We start from the raw sequence: 15,860 nt of genomic DNA on the forward strand, positions 1-15,860 counted from the left end.
CAAAGCCCAGTTTTTCAGACTGGAATACGCATAAAACCTTTTAATTTTGATAAATCTGGATTGATAATTTTTGCCCGATTAAAATAAGTCCTCTATACTTCGGATGTGATGAAGGACTGAGGTGTAATACGGTGAAAATAGTTAAAATTTCAAGTGATTTTTGTGCACGATTACAATACTTTCTCTATACTTCGTATATACGAGAAAGTAAAAAAATGCGAATTAAAATGCGATATTTTAATTGAGTCTATTCACCAATCAATTGTGAATGGTTGTGAGATCCTTGTACAACATTTGTTTATATTGGAAAACATGAACGATGGCCGACTTGGACAAAGTGATGAAGAGACTGCCTGAAGATGTAGTCCATTATAGTGTTTTTCCTCCTGTTCCCAGTGATTTAGTAGATAATCAGGTGCAAAATTATCTTGAAAAGCAAGTCGATATCATTTTGGCGCATTTAGGCAAACGACTTATTAATTACATTTGGCAACACGAATCCTTCAATTTGAAACCAGTTTTGTCAAAAAAAGGTAGGTTGGCACCTAGAAATCTAGATTTTATTTTTAGATCTAGAATCTAATCTAAACTCAAGTTTATTAAGTAGAATAACCTAAATCAAATAGATCCTAAGTCTGATTAGCCTGTCATAAAAATATATCTAGTTTTTTTAATAATATTTTATGAATTATGTAGGCCGTTCGATTCAACGCTTCCGGGTTTGTAATTTTCGTGGCATCTCACGGCTCATGCACTTACTAAAATGGTGACCAGTTTCGCTTTCACTAAAAGGTAGAGGGATAAAACTAATGATTACGAGGCCATCGTTAATTTTTGAAATAGTAACTATCCGTTTCTATTTCAGTCGTCTCTGTTATGGCAGGAAACAGATTCAACCCTCAAGCATCTACTTTTAGGGTCGATTTTCGCCAATTTTCAAAGTAACAATTATTGACATATTATATATCAATTTTGTTGCTTAACAATCGAGGAATTCAAAAATATAAAAATTAATAGCACTAGACATTTACATCACGTTCAAAATTTAGATTAACCACACTCACTCAACTGAGATTTTTTTTTACATCTAAATGTAGTGAGGTCTAAAAATCCACGAAATTCACAAAATTAACAATATAATTACACAGAAATGTCACTTAGGCATACATTTATTTGTAAATGTGTCAAACTTTACAAAATATACCAGTTTATAGCTTATTTCTATAATTATTCTTGAGAAAAAAAACGACCGCCCTCCCCTTTAAAATTCTGGCTTTTAGAAACACTCTGGGGAAGAAAAAAATAACAGAGTTAAATATAGAAGGTCTATATAAAAAACATAATTAATAAAATATGTCTATATGCCAATTTTTAATATAGTTGCAGCATTTACATGGCTAATTATAATTGTTTAGTACTTTAAACATTAATTTAAAGTTACGACTCTCTGTGGCGTCTTTCAAGTGTAGTGTCAGTGTAGGAGTGTAGGTGAACAGGGTGTTACTGTTAGGGCCTGATACGATTTCATTAGAATTGGTAATGAACAGAATGTATAATTAGAACTGGCATATAAAAACAATGTTGATAATAGATGCAGTTGTTTTAATGCTACTTATAATAGATCAAAATGACAAACATAATTAAAACCCAAAAATCTGGAAGCGCTGACCTCATTTTACTGACACGGTTGTCAAATAGTAAGTAGATCTAGATCTAAAAAATAGATCTAGATTTACGTAATTTTGAAAATACGCTAGATCTAGATCCAAAATCACTTTTAAAAACTGAAGTTAGTGATTAGATCTATAATGAAATTGAAATCAACAACTGATATGTAAGTATCTTTTGATTTAAAAAAAAAATACGCTTAGTTCTAAGAAAAAAAATATTCTATGGTGTACTCGATCCCTATCCCAAAACGTGCCAGCCATATCGCATGCGTAGTCAGCTACTCAGCTGCTAATCAAATCGATGAATTTTAAAATTATATAATAAAAGTAGGTCACCCTAAAAAAAAGAGTAAAATGGCTCCCGTTTTCACGACAGCCGTCACTCGATTCATAATTTACAGAGTTATAAAGTTCTACTTTCTTTTGGCTATAGATTTAAAGAAATATTAATTTGTTATTTCTCATGCGTTCCAACAATTGTACCTAATTTTAATAAACATTGGATTAGTAAGGACTCGATTCTTTTTAGAATTAGCCCTCGACACTATACAGACTATTGCGAAGAAACAGACTCGCGCGAATGTCGTGCGTAAGCTGGTTCAGTGGGCGAAGATTAGAACCCAATCAGACGGAAAAATTTTACTTTGAAATAATTACATTATCAATTAATTTCGATTTAAAACAAATGGCTTAAAGTCAAAAGTAAACTAAAATTTAAAAACTTTGTTATTCGCAGTGTACTCAAGATTCTCGTGTTTTAAAGATAAGTCTAGTTTTACTACGTGTGCGTGCATGGTGCGAATATCGATTTTCCCCGACAGAAAATCATAAAAAAAATTTTTTAAAGTATCTACGGCAAAATAATACTTATATTTTACAGAATTAAATACATTTAACTAAACTGTTATTTAAGTACATGCCTCGGAGGAAAAAAATACAATTTTATATCCGTAAAAAATTAACTGAAATCCCCGCTTTCAACGACGCCGATGTGTCGTAATTATGGCCATTCACTTTGTTCAAATTAAAGTAAAAAACACATTCAAATATACTTTTTTTTTACTTTCATAATTTACAGCAATCATTTCTAATGAAAAATCCATAAAAATAATAGTTATTTTTACAAAATAGTATTTCTTACCTTATTAGTGCAGTACACGTACTTTTCCAAGTAGATCCATTCCGTCCAGATTTGCATACTTCGCATCCTTCGCCGCGGCACAAAATGTCATAAAAAACGTATTCCACAAAAATGTTGCTAACGAAGCTTGTAAAAACATAGCTCTATTTATCAGTATAAACAAAATCCCCGAACGATGTCTGGTTAGAAAGTTTATGAACGGCGAAGATCGAATATGCATTTTCCGGTACTAATCTGTTTCCTGCCTTATTTAAGAACGAAGTGTCTACTCGGAAGAAGATTTTTCTCCCCAACCTCTCCACTTAGTCGGCAAAAGATAGCTCTGCGCATGCGCAGTGACCTATGGCTAGGGTTAGGGCTAGAATGAGGGTTAAGGATAGGATTAGGGCTAGGGTTAGGGATAGGATTAGGGTTAGGGTTAGGATTAGGGTTGGTGTTAGGGTTCTGCGGTTGTAAACACACGCAGTACCATCGAAAACATCGCCGCTAAGGCAAGTCGTAGTTTCTCTCCATTGCGCATGCGTATCGCATGCGTATCTTATTCCGGCTAGAATCGGCCATTTAAGAATTCCCAGATGTACTTTTTACCTAATTTCTTTGTCTCGCAAGCGACGTGTAAGTGAAAATAGGTCTATGTATTCTTGTCTTTTAAATCAAATAACTCTGAAATATTGCTTTGGACGTAAACCAGCTTGTGTTTAAGTAAACTCTAAAGTATTAATTTTACACATTACAATTAACTGGTAATAATTTATGGGGTTTATGAGATATGTTCGTGGGAAAACGATCACCCCCCCCAATAATGCTATTTTATTATAATCTTGTTTTGTGAAAAGTGGCGCAGGAAAATGTGTGCCGCGCAATAATCCAATCATTTGGCTAGATTTATGTTGTCACACCTAAAAATAGAATGTTTACGCTTTCTTCATTGATGATCGTTTTTAGTTAGATTGCATTTTTTGTAACTTGGTATACTTACCATTTATCAATTTAAAAGCATAGCATGCTGATTGTATACAAATATCTATATATATAATTCTCTTCTTGGAGACGTTAGAAAACAAGCTGTTAGCGCGCCTTGCAGTCCCCTATCTTCCTCTCTAGGAAGTCTGGTGAGCTGTGGTTCACGCTAAATGCTTACAATCATAGAGCCGGGTTTAGTGAAGGCTATTTAGGGGCAGATAATTTAGTTTGAAACGATTTTAAACTTAGGGGAGGTAGCTGAGAGGAGGCTGCTTTCACAGGGGGGGGGGGGGTATCGTCCTTAACGACTTACTGATAGTGTTTTAAAGCAAATATTTTCAGTGACAGCAGTGGTACTGTTGAATTCACACATTATGAATTACTGTAAAGTAGAAAATAAAACATCTAAATAGCGGCTCGTAGTCATAAAACACAGAAATATAAAGTTATGCCACACCCCCTCAAGAAAGCACATGTTTATTAAGCTGATTATCTCACAACAGTAATTAAAATTAATTTTCAAATTTTTATTACTTATTGGGAGAGATTAAGCACATGTTTACTAGTTTACTAATTATTTTTTTTTTAAAAAAGTAAATTCTGTTATAATGAAGGTCACAGGTCAAATATGTTTTTCATTTAGTCAAGTTCAGTGGAGGGTGCCACAGGCTGACCTGACTTTGGAATTTTTTTCAGTAATAATGACTTTGCACAGAAAGTTAAAATATGTTAAATTGGCTTAGTTTACTAGTGTGCTTGCTATTATTGATACATTTTTAATAAAAAAAATCATTCTGAAATTCTCATCAAAATGCCTAAGTTATGATTTATTAACGATAACTAGTGTGATTCTTAAAAAAAACATTACACTAATTTAATTACTAAACTTGACTTTATTATTTAGATTTACTAATTTAAAGCTGCTGTTTATTATTTCTGTCAATTATCTTATTTATTTATGTTATTTATGTCAATTAAACTTTAAAGTTTAACCCACTCAATCCCATAACGGCCATATCCGGCCGCTACCGCGTCAATCCCGCAACGGCCAAATCCGGCCGCAAAATACACTGCTCAGGCGCTGGTATATAGCAACGGAACTGTAGCCTATAAAAATGAAATCTCACGTCTGCGAGACTAGACGAGGCCAGGTGAGATTACTAACAAATTTAATAACAATAATATTGATCCATACCGGAGATATTGTAGTTTTAGAATGGCTTTCAATTTTCTAACAAGTTTGATAAGTCATGGCGCTGGTTTCTCTCATTTGGATGAGGATATTGATGTGGATTATGAATTGATAAATGATAAAGAAAGTGGCAATGTGTATTTTTAGTTATAAAGACAATGCTAGTTCTAGTAGACCAAGATCGAATGAACAATTCATTGAAGTGATCGAGACAGGTCAATAACTTTGACTGAGGCACAGCTTCGGGATTTCGTTGAACATTTAGGTCTATGAATTCCAATAAATGTTGATACTTTCCAAAGATAATCTTACATGTGGATCAATCAGTGCTTAATACAATGCACTTTATTTCTTGTATTTATGGTGCAATATAGAGTTGTTATTAATTTTTTTCTGAACCAACCATTGTAAAGTGCGGAGTCATTTCCCTTTGGCTGGGATTTCAGAATATTACATTTCGGACTGGCAGGGATTGAATAGGTTAAATAAACATTAATTTAATAATTTAATACTCTCGATGTACTATTTCAAGGTTCAAATAAAATATGATTTACGAAATTCAACAAGCATTAGCCTACAGGATAAGGTCCTACACTATACAGGGGGGTTACCTCAATATGAATATGATTAATATTATTATCTATAAATATTAGTGATCCTCACTAAATGAAAAATGTACGCATTTTTTAGGCTGCAATTGCAATGAACTAAATCTGTACTCTAGGTCGAATTAGATCTAAAAAAAAATATATCTGTACTGCCCGATTTTTTTCTTTTTTCTTCTTAGCAATTTAATGTTGACATTAAGTTAAAGTAATTTATTTCAACACCAAAGGTCGGCGCAGGTTTTAAAAAAAGAATAGAATAGAATCTAGATCTAGTCCTTGTAAAAAGACAGTACAGTATATAGGTCAGATAGTTCTAACTAGATCAAACTAGATCTAAGTCCATAAGCCTATATAGTATGTACTATGTGATATTACAAAAATAAAAAATGACCTAAAGTAGGCCTATTTTTCAATTTGCTCAGAAAGGGAGAAATGAGAAGTGACGTTGCCGAAGATCTCAAATATAAATTGTGTTTATTCTTTGATGTATGCTATAGGTCTTCTAAACATCATAGGACGATGTTTGTAAATTTTAAAACTGTAATAGATCAAATAAACCGGGAGTGATCTCCCCTAAACTTTCTCGAATATTCTTATATAACAGGGGATGGGAACTCGGGCTATAGACATGATTTTTAATCCATTTTAAATACTTAAAGTTTTAAAAATAGAATAAAATCTCGTAGACAAATTAATTGCACACCAAGTGAACGCCAAATAAAAAAGCGCATAATAGTGCGCAATATTATTAGTACTTTTAAAATTTACATTAGTTTTTTTGAGAAATCAGAAGTAGCGTAAAGTACTACTTCCAGTCAACGGAAATTACTCAAAATGTAACAGAAGGTAGAGAATTAGATCTTTTACTTACATGTGAAATTTCATTTATCTATCTGAAATAGTACTCAAGTTATAGGCTTTAGAAAAATTCAAAGTAGGAAAAGTACCACTTCCGGTTATCGGAAATCGCTCAAAAGTTGATACGGATCTACGATTTTGATAAAATACTTATATGTGAAATTTCATCAACCTAGCTGTAACGGTACTCAAGTTATCGTGTTTACACACGGACAGACAGACAGACACACAGACACACGGACAAGATTGCAAAATTATGTTTTTCCGTAACAGTGAGGTGTAAAATGTTGAGATTTGTAAAAATCTCGAACAAATCTCGATTTTTTTTTATTTTTTTTTGCACGATTACAAGACTTTCTCTATACTTCGTATATACGAGAAAGTAAAAAAGATTCTAACAAAAAAAAATTACACGTGACATTTGCAATATGACAGAAACATCATCAGTATGCTTATTTGGAAGACTTGGTGTTCAATTTTCTTCCATAAGATTGCCCTTACAGAATTAGAGCAGTAGAATGAAACCTTGTGTATCAATATCAGCACTCTTTATTTTACACTTGGTGAATGAAAACCTGGTTTACACTTTTCTTCAGTGCTTCATCAAAAGATTATAATGTAAATGTATGTCTGCAAACAAATGTATGCTTAAGCAGAAAAGTCAATAGCTAATGTAATTGGATATACTTCATACAACTAATACTAGAGTAAATGAGATATAACAGGAATTTTTTTGAGAATCCATTGATAAGTCAACTTACTGCAAATGGTGACTTTTACAACATGCAGAAATAAGCAAAAAATAGTTAATACCTACAACACTTGATAAGTAATAACTGTTATTATTTTTTGTAATAGAATCTGTTCCACCTCACCTGTATGGCAGCACTTGTTTTGGAGATAATATTGACGATGAGTGGTTTATTGTATATCTCTTATATGAAATCACAAAAGAGTTTGCAGGGACTGTTATAAAGTAAGAAAATAGGCTGTTTTTTTTATTATGTGGAAATTTTGTAAATTACATACTTTTTAATCTTCATTATGACATATGATAAAATCTTCTACATTATTGTTAATGAAAGTAAACTTGACTGACCATTTTTTATAGTATATATTTACACTTTAATCCTAATTCTTTTCTTTATTACTTTGATTTGACAGAGTAAACGACAACGATGAAGAATTTTTGCTAATTGAAGCTGCTGATGGACTACCTTCTTGGCTTGATCCGGAAACTGCTGAGAACAGGGTAATGAAATTACAGTAGATAAAAAAGAAAAGATTTTGAACTCATATTGCATCAGCTACAATAAATAAAGTATGTATTGTATTGCTATTTGCAGGTGTATATTTATAATGGGGATCTTCATGTTATCCCCATCCCTCAGTCACCTGAAGAAATTACCAAATTTCCATTGTTCACACCAACCCTAACAGAAGCTGTGACTTGTGTTAGGGACTGTACTTGTGATACAAGATGTAGCCAGGCCGTGCAGAACTTGATTAACAAAAGATTGTCAGGGTTAGTTTCTTTTAAATTGAAATCTAATTTCATTTAATCAGATATGTGTTATAATGTAAAAACATCATTTTTTAAAAACTTTTTTATTGCAGTTTTCCTCGGAAAACAACAGAAAATATCCATAATGTCAATTGCTATCTGCCAACACCCTTAGCAGTTCTGTTAGCTGACCAACCAACTCTTGTTTCTGGTGGTGTGAGGACGTTTTATTACAGGGAACCTTTAGAGTTAAAGGTAAATCTAAGTCGTATTATTTGTGGAATTATAGTTAGAATGGGCTCAATCGAGACGAGAGTGCACTGAAGCTCACCTAGAAAGTCCCAAGTTTGAACCCCTTGGGAAATGTGGATAGTTAGCTGAGGACAGCAACCTATTTTGGAGAGAAAACTGAAATCAAATAGGAGTGAAGCCCTTAAGTTGTTTAGGTAACACCTCTCCTGTGTGGAGAGAGGGGGGCCTGATACATGAGCAACATCTGACTCAGATTTCCAAGGCATAACGATCCAATTGTTCAGTAAACTAAGGAGCCCTTTAATTTTTTTTATAGTTAAGTTTATATTCAAATGCCAGATTTGTTTTTTTTTTATTACTGTAATTAATATGTGTGGCTGTTGTTTGTATTTTGGATGAAGAGAGCTGTACATTTTATTGAGCTGCATGTTTTGTGGCTTTCTAACTTACACAAGCAGATCCAGCTACGAATTTTTATTAAAAATAAGCTTTAAAAAAGCTTATACACAAACACACATGGATTTATTGCATTTTTTAAACTGTTAACAGGCTTGTCGGCCAATGAAGAGATTCAAACCAGATGATCTTGTCAAAACTAGAGTAAGTAGATTTTCTTTCTCAGTGCCTATGCCAATATTGGTTAACTAAAGCATAGAAAGCATAGATTGTATATCTTAAGCATCATGATTCTTCCAACAGGTGAAAATGACAAGATGTTTATATGCTCAGCTGGCTCAGCAACAGTTTACAGCTGATAAAAGAAGTGGCTGGACAGTAGTTAGCCCTTCTAGTCCTGAGTTTTTAGAGAGAGATATAGGTGTTAAATTGGTAAGTATATTTCCTTATTTATTCTGCACTTCAAGCCTTCTTCCTGATCCACCTTGTTAAATGGGCACTGTGTGCTGCCACAGTACCGGGTCTTATACTGGCACTAAGTGGACCCATATAGACAACTAAAGTTTAGGTTAACTAGCCTGAACAGTGTTTACATTGTGAATTTTTGTGTCAGTATGTGAACTCCTCATCTCCAAGATCATACACTCATTGAATTAACTAGCTGAGTTTTTAATTAGGGATTGTTGTATTACTACTTCAATTTCAGTTTATTTATAATTTTATTTTCTTAAATCTAGGCACATGGTTTTGAAATTCTGTGTTCACGTTTTCAAGATGTTGATTCTACTATTATTAATGGGGAACATTTTGATGAGTCCAGTATACGTTGGTTACAATTCAAAAAATCTCTAGCAGGCAAAGGTTTCTTCAGGGTAAATTTACATTTGTATCTCTTTATTCTTTTCACTAATACATCTATAAAATACAATTGTTTCATGTTTATTTGTATTGATGGTCTTTTAGCTGTTCCCAACCACTTACTTTATTCTGTGTTCTCACATAATCTATCTAATTTCTTAAGTAAAAACATTACCAATTGAGAGCTGAGTTTTTTACATAACTTCTTGTCATTTAATATAGGGTGAGATTGAAGGCTCAAAGTTGTACAAGAAATTGCTGGATGAAGCCAAACAGTTTTACCAAGTTCAAATTAAAATGACAGCTGAGTAAGTTTGCATGGGATTACATGATCTTTTAAACTAAGATTTTTTCTTAATAACACTTAAATATTCAGCTGTAGTGTTTGCTCACTTGCTGTCATTTTTTGTTCTACTAGGGATCCAGAAAGCACTGGTCAAATAGTTCTACGTCACTTAAAAAGGCTAGAGCCAAAGTTTGATGAATTTAGAAAGGCAGAGAGAAGTTTTCCACCCTCAGATGGTATGTCATTTTAATCCCAATCATTGCTTAATAACTAAGTAAATTTTTATGCCTTATTTTATGTTGGGGAAAAATATTTTTTTTTGAAGCTTAGTTCCTTGTTCATTTAGGCTTACAATTATTCCTTGAACAAGTTGCTCAATTTGAAATAGATTAAACAAGAAAGATAAAAACTCTTGCAGATGACAGCTGGATGAATCTGACACCAGAGCAAGTTGATGAAATGATGAAGTCATCTACTTCTTCTGACATATTTGATCTTTCAAAGGTGGCAGAGAGCATGTCATCCTTTGTTGAACATGAGTCAGGAATAGATGGTGCAGAATTTCCTAAGTAAGTTTTTTTTAATTAATTCACAGTTAAATTTGTAGTCCTTAGATCAATATGTTAATTTTAGTTAATGATTTCTATTTCAATCAAAACATTGATTTGCTATTAGGGAGTCTGCAGAGGATGGTGATGGTCAATTTGAAGGTGGTGGCCTTATTCAAGCGATGCAGAAAATATTTGGTAGATACATTATATATACTAATTGATAATAATTTATGCACTTAAAAATTATGTTATATTATCTCCACCATATACATTTAATGCCTATTAAATGCAACATTTAATTTGTTGTTTGTTTATGTTTAAATTAGGTTAGTTAATTTAGTAAGTTTTCTTTTTTTAAAGGCGTCTAATGGATTTGTCATGATTGTGTAACTAATTATAACAAATTTTTCTATCAGATTTTCCAGATGAAGAAGATTCATCAGGGTCAGATATGAGTGAATATGATTGGTCTGAAGGGTCAGGTGATGAGTTAGGGTCACCAACTAAAATGCCGTCCACAGCAAAGAAAAGCAATCTAACAAAGTCCAAGTCAAAAAGCAAAGACCCTTCTGTACAACAAAAATCTGTACGCTTTAGTACAACACACTACTCAAATGTGTCAGAAATGTCAAAACCCCCTCCATTACCTGAAAGGCCACCTAGCCTTGTTAAATTTAATACAGCTAAGATGGATTCCCCACTGCCCCCAGTACCTACATCTGACCCTCCTAAAGCTGTAACAAGACCCTCAGTCAGTCCACCCCCTGTCCCAACACGACCACCAAGACGAGACCCTAAAGCTCGACCACTTTCTAAGCCTAATGCTGTAATAAAACCATCTGCCCCGCCACCTCCTCCTCCATCTGGTGAGCCAAAAAAAGACAAGAAACTGGTGGCCTTAATGGATGCAATGGACAGAGAACTTGCTGGGACAGAAGTTGGGAAAAGTTTTGAGAGAATGCCTAAACCAGTATGTACAGAATTTCTTATAATTTGAGTGTTTGTTTATTACACTGTGACTAGAGGAGGTTAAGATCCACAAAAACTTTTAGAAAAAATATCTATCTGCTTTGGGTCAACTAGCCCTCAGATATTTATTTTAACAATAAATGTAAATTTTATCATTTTAAGTAGCTAGAGGCATTTAACAGCAATTGATCAAAGATAAGTGTGATTTTTGTATTTGAACTTTTAATATAGGCATCTTGTTAAACTACTAATGTATTTTGTTTATAGAACAAGCCAAAGAGACCAAATAGACCCCCACCTCCTGCAGTTGGGCCCAACAAATGTAAGGCATCAGAGAAAAACATTGAGGACGAGGATGATGACTTCAGGCCTGTCAACATTGACCTGAATGTAGTGAAAAACACCCTGGAATCCTACAAGGCTCAGCAAGGTTTGCCTGGTCCTGCTTCCAACATTTTGGCTGGGTTTGGCATTAAACTGCCTCAAGATAAAGTCAATGGGAAGGCATAAGTCTTTTTATTCAAAGCTTTGTGACACCTTTACAAGTCAATGTTTCACTACAGCCTCAAATTTTTTATGTATTTTGGTAACAGTATATAAAAAAGTTAGTATGTTATTTCAGTAATTTAACTGATTAACAATTATTAACTTCTGCAATTTGTAATCACTTTTAAGTTTCTATATTGTGCAGTAGTTCATTAGACTAAGCAATAATGGTTGAATTCTTTGCGTGAAATAAATGTATTTAAAATTGGAGCAAATTTTAGTGTACTCTAATTCTATTGACAAAACATAGATATTCTTAAACCCTAAAAAATCACATTACATAACTGAAATGAAGAAAATTGAAAAAGCTGACAATCATTGCTTCTGTATGTTATGCATGTTGTATTAAACCCCTAGATAAAACCTGGCAGCTCATAATAAACATTTAAATGGGTCCAGTCAATCTACAGCATCAGCCAGGTATTTTTACAGCAATGAAAGACATGAGGGCCGTTAAATTATTTTTTAAACATTTATAAAACTACAAATGATTTTTCTTTTGTTATTGAACAATTTATTGAAATTATTTGTTTTTTTTTTTGTATTTATCTCTTTGTTTTTAAGTGGAAAAATTTTGTTTAACATTCTGTTTATTTTTAAGGATAACATTGTTGATACTGTATATTGACTTATCTGTATTAAATTTAAGAATACTTTTTATACTGTGAGTTTTTTTGTTATTGTTGATTTTATTTGCCTTTCTTCAAATGCAATGACATTATATATTTTTTAACTTTTTTTTTCATACATTATTTGCACTGACCAACATTTGAGTTTGTGAAAATGTTGGTGCTTGGCTTTGTTTCCTTCTAAGTTGTTCAATTTAGCATTGTTCATGTAAATTTTGTATAACAGATTCCATCCTTTGTTACTTTACTTGATAAAAATCAAATTTTCCCCACAGAGTGTTTTTGTAAGCATTAGCCCACTACTTATAATAAAAGTTTTTTAAAGGTATTTTAATGTAAATTTGTTACATTTTATACAATTTTTGCTAATTTTTGCATGCTCAAATTTATTCCATTTACCGGTCTTGATTATTCCCCGGGGAAACAGTATTTGAGAATAAGCATAATTTACATTTGGTACAACACTCTAAGTAATGTGACAGACAATTAAGTTGAGTTGGACCAAACATTGCATTCTAAAAACATCTTGTTAACATAATAGTAGCCAATGTGTTGGCGTTTCTATATTTAATTTGTAGTTGAAAGTATTGACATTATATTTGTTACCCAGGTATATATTTGCTGCAGTAAATGCACTCACATGTTTACTATTTTTACTTTGACATGTTATGATTACCAGTTAATTATAAGTACTTATTAATACAAATGAAGATAAATTGGTCCAGTTGTACACTGTTGCTAGGTTTAAAAAAAGGCTTACCAGGTGTAGTTAAAGCTTAATTAACTAGAAATTATGCTTCAAAGTTTAATCGACCTGTAAATTTTGTTACAGTCTTGAAACTAAATTGTTCATTATTTTTCTAATAGCTTAAATTACCAATGAACAATGCTTAATGGCAGCTAAGATTATTTTACCATCATACAATCAACACTGGTCACAAGTATAACATAAAAAGTAATTTTTGAGGTTAAGCTTGCCCTGCTTGAAACTAGAATGGTTATGTCATTTTTTAATCTAATTTTTCTATTGGTATTATTGTGTCTTATTTTCTCCTTACAATGGCATGATGTTTGATTTACTTTAACATTTTAATTAGAGGTTTTTTATCCTTATGTGACACCTTGGGGTTTTGTTTATTCCCAAAAATATAGAGGAATAGTATCTGATTGAATAACCTTTCATCGTTGTGGTTTGTATTGTACAGCTGGTTAATTGATATTGTTTGGTTTTTTTTCATGTATTTTATCATATAACATTTGTTTTATAAAAGACTACCACCTGAAGCTGTGTTGATATATTATCAACATTGATTATGATTTTACTCTTTAAAAATTAAAGTTAACAAACTATTAATATGAAATAAAATATCTTGCCCAGTTGATTTAAAAAGTGTTAATGCTGTTTAAAAAATTATACTTGACGCTAAGGTATCTTTAAATTGAAGTTGATATTTTCAAGGCATGTTACCTACATATAGACATCACAAATTTAACAGAACTTACATTTGATACAGTTTTTTATATTTAACTAATTCAAATTCTTTTTTTACTTCATTGTTTAATGTGATCATTTTTTTTTTTTTGTTTTTTTTTTTTTATGAAATATTTGTATTTTAAAGGTATTTTTTCAACATTATTAATTAGATCTATACTGCAATTATATTACTCATGCATTGTTTACAAAGGATATACCAAGCCTTGGGTTCTGTTTGGTGCTCATTTTTAAATTTTAGTTTCTAGCTATTAAAAAGGTAATTGTTTTTCATAATGTAATGAACTGATATTTTAATGGCTATTTTTAAATTTTCAATTCACTTTCAAGATAATCAGCATTGTCCATTCTTAAAATTACTCTGCATTCACTAAGAGTAAGATTTGACAACTTTTACAAATGTGTTATATTCACTCACTGATTTAATAAAGTTGTATTAAATTTGTTCCTCTTACTACCTTAGTTCCGGCATCTGTAAATAATGCACTAATAAAGGTTGTACTGGTACTTAAAAGTTATGATTAAATTCTTAACATTTTTTTAACATTTCATATTCAAATGTTGTGAAAATAAGGATAATTTCTTAATTTTTTCCCAATAATTCTATTAATTAAATTTTGTTGAGAGTAAAACTTGACAGACCAGTATTACTGTAAAGGCTGTGAAAAATTAGCTTTACTTCAGGTATTCTAGGTTGTGGACTTCAGATGCTTATTCATTCATTCTCAGAGTAAGGCTTGCAAAACTTTTTATCTATCAAAGCTTTAATAATATTAAACTCATGTAGGCCTCCATTTTTTTTAATAATACAAATTGTAAATTTAATAATAGGATCATCATAATTTAACAGCAGTTTATCAAAATAGATTTTAGTAAAGACCTGTTTTTATTTACTTTTTGGTAGGGAAGGGTTTTTTTTTTTCCATTTAGTTTTCTCAAGTAGCTATTATGTTAAAAAAGTAATTGTTCATTTTTTTAATTTTTTGTTTTGACATTTTAAAACTATTTTTAATATGTTTTAATCTATTTGAAAAGGTATATGTACTAATCACTCAACATTTAGATTCGATTGGAGATTTTTTTTTTAAATGAACATTACATTTCAGCCATACTGTATATAAATTTAAACAGTAGAATAAAAATTTTATAACAATTCAGCTTTACCTAATCCACTATTTTAACTTATTGTTCCAGTTCTAACCTTTTACTTTCTATAATATTCAACTACTAGCAGGTTTTAGCCTAACTTTTAAATAATGCAAATTACTTCACATTATGATAAATAGCAGATCTAAAAGCTTAATTGGTTTTTATATTTAAATTTGCAACCATAATAAAATAAGTACATTAAAGACATGGTCTAAATTAAAAAGGATAAAGGTTATTAAACCATTTAGTATCAGGATGCCTCTTTTTGTCAGAAATGCACAAAGAAAATTTAACATTTGTACTGACATTCTTATTTTGATTCTGATTCTCTTGCTACATTCTCAGAAGTAGTCCAACAAAAATTGTAACTTTCTAGAATCAACATTATTAAAACAAATAAGTTTCAATTATTTCAATGGTTTGAAATAACACGTAATTTAATTGATTGGAAATTTATTTTAAAATACTTTATTTTAATAGTTTTATTGGTTGCATATTGAGTTTCAAAAAGGTGTTTCTATGTTGTATAGATTTAATCTGTAATTATTTTACTGCTAAAGTAAGTTTTTTTATTAGTTAAATTGGATTATGTAAATTTTGTTTATCAAGAAAATTCATGGAAAAGCTTTGACATTTTTATTTGGCATTCCATTATTTGCATGCTCATTAGACTATGTAGTGACTATGTTGCATTTTTGGAATTCTGAATTTGGTTTCTAACTATTCTGGAGATTAGGTTAACTACTGCTTTTCTACTAAATAAACCTATGAAAAATCATTTTTGTTGTTAAATGAA

The 15,860-nt window shown here is 31.5% G+C and overlaps 1 protein-coding gene and 1 long non-coding RNA gene across 2 annotated transcripts; one reads left to right on the plus strand and one right to left on the minus strand.

The window, feature by feature from the left end:
* The first annotated feature begins 311 nt into the window (after positions 1–311).
* On the plus strand, positions 312–14,005 carry LOC131950810 (protein ecdysoneless homolog). Its single transcript, XM_059313009.1, has 14 exons — positions 312–533; positions 7,291–7,408; positions 7,597–7,684; positions 7,779–7,957; positions 8,050–8,191; positions 8,738–8,788; positions 8,888–9,016; positions 9,322–9,456; positions 9,665–9,750; positions 9,861–9,964; positions 10,147–10,297; positions 10,404–10,474; positions 10,696–11,249; positions 11,516–14,005. The coding sequence occupies exons 1-14, from the start codon at positions 320–322 to the stop codon at positions 11,756–11,758; spliced, it is 2,265 nt and encodes a 754-aa protein (XP_059168992.1). The 5' UTR covers positions 312–319; the 3' UTR covers positions 11,759–14,005.
* Positions 920–3,046, minus strand: LOC131950817 (uncharacterized). Its single transcript, XR_009388338.1, has 2 exons — positions 2,812–3,046; positions 920–1,287 (listed from the first exon to the last, which is right to left on the minus strand). It is a non-coding gene; the product is annotated as an uncharacterized LOC131950817 (long non-coding RNA).
* Positions 14,006–15,860: the final 1,855 nt, after the last annotated feature.

The sequence above is a fragment of the Physella acuta genome, unplaced genomic scaffold (assembly GCF_028476545.2).
Source record: "Physella acuta isolate Inbredline_101_S28 unplaced genomic scaffold, ASM2847654v3 ptg000781l, whole genome shotgun sequence".
Classification (NCBI taxonomy): Eukaryota; Metazoa; Mollusca; class Gastropoda; family Physidae; genus Physella; species Physella acuta.